An 8,756-nucleotide genomic window follows, 5' to 3' on the forward strand; every position below is an offset into this window, starting at 1 on the left:
CAGCAAGCAGGTGTGAGTTCTGAGTTACCCAACCTGAGCGGAAGTGGGGATAAGAATGGATAACAGCAAGAATTTTATTATCCCCACACAACAAAGGCACGGGGCTAATATCGAAAATCTACAGAATTTTAATAGATCCAACACCCAATGTATTACCCTTCTACACAGATTCTTGGTCGAAAGATCTTAAAGTTAGCCTAACTGAGGACTTTTGGGACTCAGTTTGGACTTCATATGCCTCGTCAACCAAATCAGTAAACGTACAGCAACAAAATTTTAAAATTGTAACCCGTTGGTATTTAACTCCTATGAAACTACATAAAATGAGAAAATCAATATCGCCTATTTGTTGGAAGAAGTGTGGAGGTCTTGGTTCATATTTCCATTGTTGGTGGGAATGTCCCATAATTCAAAATTTTTGGCAAGACGTTTTAGGAGAAATTAAAACATTAACTGGACTAGAAATACCATTGTCCCCAGTAGTTCTACTTTTGAATAATTGGACAGATATTTCAATAACAAAATATAACAAAGAATTAATTACATTATTGTTTTCAACAGTGAAAACAACTATAGCCTCTAATTGGAATCAAGTAACAAAACCTGGATTGCGGTCATGGTATTCTAATCTATGGAATCACTTGCTTATGGATAAAGTCGCAGATAGCATAGCCTATAAAGAATTTTCTCGAGTCTCTGATTCATTTTATTCTCGATGGCATCTTATTTTGGGGAAATTGGAATATGTACTAGAAAATATTAGTAGCCCGCAACATTCTCAATATTATTCTTTTATTCGTCATAGTTGGGTATTGTAATTTAATGATATTACTATAGTCATTTTATTCTCCTAAACGTAAAGAAAAGGATAATTATAATATAGAGGAATGTTAAATTTGCAGGTGGATTCTATGGTTTTTGTATTTGTTATTGTTATTGGTTAAATGTTATTGTTAAAAATTGAATGTTTTGTTTTAAATTTTTGAAAAATTAATAAAATATTTTTTAAAAAAGAAAGAAAAAAAAGAATGGATCACAGCCACATCCTTCGTATTTATAAATTTTGCTCCGCCTAGAGGCGCCCAGATGGGGTCTTAAGACAACAAATAATGGCAGCCAGGGGTCATTTCCTGCGGGAGCGCACAGGAGCGGAGCTCCGGCAGTAAGGAGCCCAGGGGGCGGGCACATGCAATAAGCCCCGCCCCCTGCTCCCAGCAGCCCTCAGTTGGACCACGAGGACTTACAGTCTCTCTGGTAATTTCCCATCTGTCTTGTCTTTATCTAGGACGCTGTTATACAGCCCTTCCTTCAAGGAGCTTCGGGTCGCAAACACAGTGAATCCCTCCCCCATGCGATCCTTTTGCCTTCTCGAAATCCAGCCCTTCAGCTATGTACTGTGGCAGCCCTCTCTGTAAACCTGGTGGGGCTGGGGCTGCCCTACACGGAATTCTGGTGCCACATTTGCTTCAGCCTGACTTAGCTGGGCATATCTGTATTAAGATCTTAGCTAAATATAAGGGCTGAAAAGTTCTTGTCTGCCCCCCTCCGTTCCAGACGGGATGCCCCCCCCACCACCTGAAGAAGATTAATTTGACTTCTGCCTCTTGATGCCGACCAGGGGTCATTTCCTGTAGGAGCGCACAGGAGCGGCGCTCCGGCAGTAAAGAGCCCAGGGGGCGGGCACATGCAACAAGTCCCCCTGTAAGAAGAGCTCTGTCAGCTCTTGGAGGATTGGCTATATTAGGGGTGTGTCGCCTAATATGCAAAGGAGTTCCTGCTACAAAAAGAGCCCTGGATGGATGGATGGATAGATAGATGGATGGCTCTTTTTGTAGCAGGAACTCCTTTGCATATTAGGCGACACACCCCTAATATAGCCAATCCTCCAAGAGCTGACAGAGCTCTTCTTACAGGGGGACTTGTTGCATGTGCCCGCCCCCTGGGCTCTTTACTGCCGGAGCGCCGCTCCTGTGCGCTCCTACAGGAAATGACCCCTGGTCGGCATCAAGAGGCAGAAGTCAAATTAATCTTCTTCAGGTGGTGGGGGGGGCATCCCGTCTGGAACGGAGGGGGGCAGACAAGAACTTTTCAGCCCTTATATTTAGCTAAGATCTTAATACAGATATGCCCAGCTAAGTCAGGCTGAAGCAAATGTGGCACCAGAATTCCGTGTAGGGCAGCCCCAGCCCCACCAGGTTTACAGAGAGGGCTGCCACAGTACATAGCTGAAGGGCTGGATTTCGAGAAGGCAAAAGGATCGCATGGGGGAGGGATTCACTGTGTTTGCGACCCGAAGCTCCTTGAAGGAAGGGCTGTATAACAGCGTCCTAGATAAAGACAAGACAGATGGGAAATTACCAGAGAGACTGTAAGGTGCAGTTGGGGTCCATCAGTCCGTCACAGAGCTGAGCGACGCCCTCGTCTCGAAGGTTATTGCCACCTATGTGTAACTCTGTCAAGGAACCGTTTTTGCTGAGGACAGAGGCGAGCCACATTCTCTCAACCTAGAGGAGACACATCAAAGAGGCCGTGAGGATCCTGACAGGTTTGCGATACATCCAGTCTTCACCTGGTATCTGGGTCTCTTTGTCGCTTTCCCTAAAGTCGATCATATATTCCGGCCCACTGAGAGGCTAGTTTTCACCAGAGACAGTATTCTGAAGGTTCAGCAACCACCCGCCCGGTTCCCACAAGAGTCAAACCAAATGGACTCTTAACTCAAACTGACAAGAGGCCCCCGCCCACCTTCTTATGCAACTCAGCCACCCACAACCATTTTCACAAGAACATAAGAAACATAAGAGAAGCCCATGTTGAATCGGGTCAATGGCCCATCCAGTCCAACACTCTGTGTCACACAGTGGCCAAAAATACCAGGTGCCATCAGGAGGTCCACCAGTGGGGCCAGGAGACTAGGAGCCCTCCCACTGTTGCCCCCCCAAGCACCAGGAACACAGAGCATCACTTGCCCCAGACTGAGTTCCTATCTATACCTTAAGGACCTAAGAGCATAAGAGAAGCTAATGTTGGGTCAGGCCAACGGCCCATCCAGTCCAACACTCTGTGTCACACAGTGGCCAAAAATACCAGGTGCCATCAGGAGGTCCACCAGTGGGGCCAGGAGACTAGGAGCCCTCCCACTGTTGCCCCCCCAAGCACCAGGAACACAGAGCATCACTTGCCCCAGTGTAACGATATGAGCTTATGTTTGTATTTCTGTATAGTGGTGATGCTGCTTATGTGTGTCTCTAGCATGAATACCTATGCATTATTTATTCAGGGATTGCTGTATGTTGTGTGTTGCTTTGTTCTGCATCTCATGCTTGCCTAGAAATAGGCTGGCCTGGGCCTGCCGTTGCACATACGGACCATGTGCGTCCCTGGAATGTATCCCATGACTCTTTGGGATGGAGAAGACACCGCGCCATTGCACCCACTTGGAGAGCTATGGAAAATCCCCAGCGAACCCCGGCATTCTTGGAATGGAAAGAGCAAGTGACCCTACTCCCTTAATCTGGTTTGGAGATCTAAAGACAATAGCGTTTATGGCTTTGGAGCAGGAACCAGATCTGCAAATCAAGAGGGTGTCCATGGGAACGGAAGATTCACACCTTGCCAAAAGGCACCTTTGATGTAGAAGTAGGATCTGCATATTGCCACCACCCCTCAGGAGAGCGTCATCCCCCTCGTCATCCCCTCGTCACCCCCTCTTCATCCAGTAGTGATAGTTTAGAGGACGGGTTTGATAGTTTATGGCTGGATAGCACATGCCCCAAAAAGAGTTTATTTAAGGAGAAACTCTCCTTTGTCTCTCTGGTTAACCCACCCTCCCCATAGCAGTGCACTAAGGTGCTACAACAGACAATCCCCATCATCAAATAATATCACGTGAGACTCCTATGCCCTATGTGACACGGACAGAGGCTATTTGTTTCATACAGCTGCACACCTCGCCGACCTGGATGATCCGGGCTAACCTGATCTCTTCAAATCTTGGATGCTAAATCATGGATGGTACTGGTCGCCTGACAGAATTGCCAAGTGTCAGAAGAATGTTTCTAACAAATGTTGGAAATGTAAATCGAATGTGGGCACCTTCTACCATATGTGGTGGAGGTGCCAAAAAATACTGGAAAATGGTACAAATCATAAATATGGGAAATCTTGAGTGTAAATGTGGAATTATACCCTGAGATTTATTTGTTAAACATAATATCCTGTGATCGGCAAACACATCGAGAGAGATATATTCTGCTGCATATCTTTACAACCTCTAGGATTCAGTTAGCAAAATATTGGAAGACAAACAGATTGCCCTCTCGAGAAGAATAAGCGTTTAAGCTGATGGAAGCTGCGGAAATGGATAGGTTACATGCACAATTGCATGGTACTGAAGAGAATGCTGTAATTAAAAGATGGTTAAGAGTTAAAAAAAAAGGATAGAAAGCAATGTATAGAGGACTCGTATTTTAGGAATGTGAAGATGTAATGTACTTGAACATAATATTAAAAAACCAACAAACAAATTAAAAGAAAAAGATCTTGAATGCTAAGCAGGGTCATCCTTGACAAGAGACCACCAAGAAAGTCTAGGGTTGCTGTGCACAGGCTGGATGTGCTCCCCAACAAAGGAACTCTGGTATGAGTCAAGACTGTTTTTATGACAGCTGGTCTTAGACAAGCCCCTGTTCTAGACAAGCCACTCACCAAAGCTTCTCTATTTTGCAATTTGGATCCAAGAGACTCTGGCACAGGAGGGCGGCACCTGCATCGCCAATCTTATTCTCACCGATGCAGAGTTCTTTCAAGGATGGCTTGGCGCTGAGAATGGTGCCCAGATCCCCACAGATGGCATCTGTGATCCTACAGTTCTCCAACCTGCCGGAAAAACAGAAGTAAAGGACAATGGTGAGTACAAGGCTTGGGGCCAGGGTACTTGAAAGACCACCTCCTCCCATATCGTCCAGCCCGCCGGTTCAGATCTGTCCCATGAGCCTCCTGGGGTGACATGGGTGGCAAGCAGGGGCAGGCCTTTTACAGCAGTGGCACTTGGCTCACGGAATGCCCTTCCCCGTGAGGCTCACGTGGCACCTTCCCTCGGGCGCTTCTGCCCTATTGGGGCCTTCTTCAGAGGTCAAACAATATTGAGGTACACATAACTTAAATACATATTGCAATAAGAGAACCAATAAGTGAATAATGGACCAGGAAGGGGAAGGTTAAGCAGCAAGATCTAGAGACACATGACAAAGATGTTAGTGAGGCCTCCGAAGGTGAAAGTCGTGTGTCTGGTGCCAAATGCACAGTTGCTGTATTAGAACATCTTCCAATTAAGGTCCAAAAAACACCTGTGTGGCTATCAAAGAGCTAGAGTGTCCTCAAGCAAATAGCCACACAGACACACGACTTTCACCTTTGGAGGCCTCACAAACATCTTTGTCATTTGTCAGGTCTGCGGCAGTCTGCAGAACGAGACCCAATCCTGAAAAAGGACAACATTTTTGAAACCGTCAAGTCTTTCCTACGCAAAAAAGCGCCTTGATCAATGGCCACACGCGTGCTGTTTGATGAAACCCCCAGAGGAGGTAGCACTCCAGAAGCCGAGATAATCTGCCACTTACTGTAGGGACTGCAGTTTACAGTTCGCATCCAGCAAGCCCTGGCACAGCTGTTTCACAGCTGCATCCCCCAGCTTGTTGTTGCTCAGGTTGAGTTCGGTCAGGGAGGCCGTGGTGCGCAGTGCAGAACTGAGAGCCTCTGCGTTTGCTGGCGAGAGTTCACAATACTCCAATCTGGGACACAGCGGAAGAAAAACAAAGCCTTTACCCTTTTTTTTTCTTTTTTGGCAATTAACATTTTTCATTCTTAACAAAATAAAGATGATACGAGAGTAACCATCATACAGACATTAACAATATCAATACGATAGATCATTCAATTCCAAAACAGTCTTCACTAATAAATAACAAAGAACAATAATGCAACTAACAACAAGCAACATTAAACCAGCTCACCGTATATTTTAATACGATTTAGCGAAGCCTAATTATGATTAGTAAAATACAAAATCTCTATATTTTGGGGGTAAGTCATAAGCTTGCTTTTGATTAGCGTGATCTGGTCCATGGGGTCGCGAAGAGTCGGACTCGACTGTGCGACTGAACAACAACAACAATTCAAAAAACATAAACCACTTTTTCATGAAGCTATTGACTCTTGCAGGGTTATCAAATACTAGTAGCTGTGTTGCCAACTATCAGATACTGCAATATCCCACACTTTTGCTCTCCAGTGTGCTAGGGTAGGTATTTTATTTAATTTCCAGTTTTGTGCTATAGGGTATTTAGCAGCCATTAATAATAAAGGTCTGTTCAGAGGTCTATTTGGTTATAGATACATCAGGTCAACAGTGTAACAATAGAGATTCAGGAGTGTTGGGTAGTTTATGACCTGAACCTTTACTAACTAAAAAATGGGACTATTTTAAGCACTGAAGCATCTTCTTCTCCCTTCTGAATATGCTTCTACACACCAGTACTGCTCTGTTGGATGTTTTGGTACACAGTTCTGGTTGCCCTGTATTTCTGGTTTAACATTCTTAGAATATGTAAAGTATTCCGCAAAGTACTCTGCAGATAATATTTCAAGCTATTAAATGAAGAGTTTTTGCAAGGAGAGTTTTTGTTCATTATCAAGCAACAGGAAGAAGCCTGTTTTACCCTCTTCCACAAGAAGACCCATTACCACCATGGATTTCACTGAAACTGAGAAAGACTTTTTTCAACTGGAATGAAGTCAAGACCTATTTGGTACTGGACACTTACTGAAGTTTCTGTAGTTGGCACTTTGGGTCCAGAAGACCTTGGCAGAGGACTTTAACACCTGACGTGCCCAACCGGTTGTCTCCCAGGCGTAGCTCAGTCAGAGATGGTTTTGTACTGAGTATAGAACGGAGATTCTCACAGCAGGCTTTAGTCAGGTTGCAGTTCTGCAGCCTGCAGGAACAGATCAGAGCAAGGGAGCCTTTTCAGGACAAACTGTTTGCATCTATGACTGTATTCCATCAGTATGTTATACAAATTAATATCCAGTCAAAAATAGAAGACTGCAGTCAAAACGAGGAGGAAGATCTTGTATTTAATTGCAACACGGATAACATTTAGGCCAAAGGACTGATCAAAGTTGACTGCTTTCTTAGCCCAATCAGGAAATAAAGGTAAAGGTAAAGGTTCCCTTGCTCGAAAGCCAGTCGAATCCGACTCTAGGATTGCGGTGCTCATCTCCGTTTCAAAGCCGCAGAGCCAGCGCTGTCTGAAGACGTTTCCGTGGTCATGTGGCCGGCATGACTAAACACCAAGGCGCACGGAACGCTGTTACCTTCCCACCGAAGTGGTACCTATTTATCTACTTGCAATTTCTTGCTTTCGAACTGCTAGGTTGGCAGGAGCTGGAACTAGAGATGGGAGCTCACTCCATCATGCGGCAACTCAGGTCTCAAACTGCTGAACTACTGACCTTCCACAGCCTACAGTTCAGCGTCTTAACCACTTGAGGCACCGCAGCTCCAATCAGGAAATACATGAAGTTAAATACTTAATATGACATCATCATATCATCATCATGAAAATAATATTCAGAAGGCATAATTGGTTACAGAAAATTAAACAACGTTTAAATGAAAATCTCCTTATTGGTCAAATGTAAGAAAGGTGTGTCTATACAATAGTGTCACACATTTAGTTGACCTGACCTAAGTTGTATCGGCCAAGGCTTGTTCTCACCCAAACAAAGGTGTTTTTCTCTGATACCAAGTCAAAAATCCTTTTTGACCCAGACACTATGAAGTTATAACCTAAACAATTAGAACCATGAACCTTCTACCTTCTTCTGTACCAAAAGAATGCTATTGTCTTGTCTGTTAACATCAGCTGGAGAAATACCCTGACCTATACGGAAGAGAGGCCTTCTATATAACAGGCCTTCATTACATCCCAAAAAAATGTTATTTAAGAATAAATCTATAAAAAACAGAAATATGAATAATCAAAAAAGGAGAAAATCTTTATAGTCCCATCCAGTGCTCCCTCTAAGCTGAGTTAGTGTGAGCTAGCTCAGTTTTTTAGCCTCTGGCTCACACATTTTAGTCTCAGCTCAGGAAGTGATGGCTCCAGAGCAAACTGATTTATGCAGTAGCCAAATCGCTCGCTCACAACTTTAATGCCAGGAGCTCACAAAGCAGAATCTTTGCTCTCAAGACTCCACAGCTTAGAGGGAACATTGGTCCCATCTCTACTACAGTATTAACATGATACAGGCCCCAATCACATGCCACTTTAGCCGCACGATGCGCACGAATGCCAGGCAGATCTTAAGGGCGCGATCACACGAAAACATCTGGCAAGCGTCCCGCACCCATCGGCAGCCCGTTGCAATCCGCCGAAGAAGCAGTTTTAAAAATACTAGGGAAAGTGCTGTATCAAACGGGTTTGCGATGGGCCGCAGATGGAATACCCCGAGTGATCGCTCAGGCACACTCCTGTTGCGTCAGTGGTCCCTCATTGAAGCGCACTGGAAGCATGCGGCGACAGAAAACCCCCGATTCATCCGCCGGTGTGTCTGATCACACAGTGGTGGGTCAAGTTGCTGCGGAGCAAACAGCCTCGCTCCCCCCCTCCGGATTATCTCGCTCATGTGACCGCGCTCACAGTCTAGAAAAATCTGATTTTAGACAGTGGAAATCTGGCACAGCTATCTGT

General features: G+C 44.8%; 1 protein-coding gene across 1 annotated transcript; it reads right to left on the minus strand.

Annotated features, from left to right (window-relative positions):
* Positions 1-5: 5 nt before the first annotated feature.
* LOC107125054 (ribonuclease inhibitor-like) lies at positions 6-6,995 on the minus strand (the record flags this gene model as incomplete). The annotated part of the gene is made up of 6 exons (XM_015428526.1): positions 6-33; positions 2,359-2,504; positions 2,627-2,633; positions 4,708-4,878; positions 5,622-5,792; positions 6,825-6,995. Coding segments are annotated over 6 exons (694 nt in total), but the record flags the coding sequence as incomplete, so codon positions are not given.
* Positions 6,996-8,756: the final 1,761 nt, after the last annotated feature.

Source organism: Gekko japonicus, unplaced genomic scaffold (assembly GCF_001447785.1).
Source record: "Gekko japonicus isolate JY-2015 unplaced genomic scaffold, Gekko_japonicus_V1.1 scaffold8662, whole genome shotgun sequence".
Taxonomy (NCBI): Eukaryota; Metazoa; Chordata; class Lepidosauria; order Squamata; family Gekkonidae; genus Gekko; species Gekko japonicus.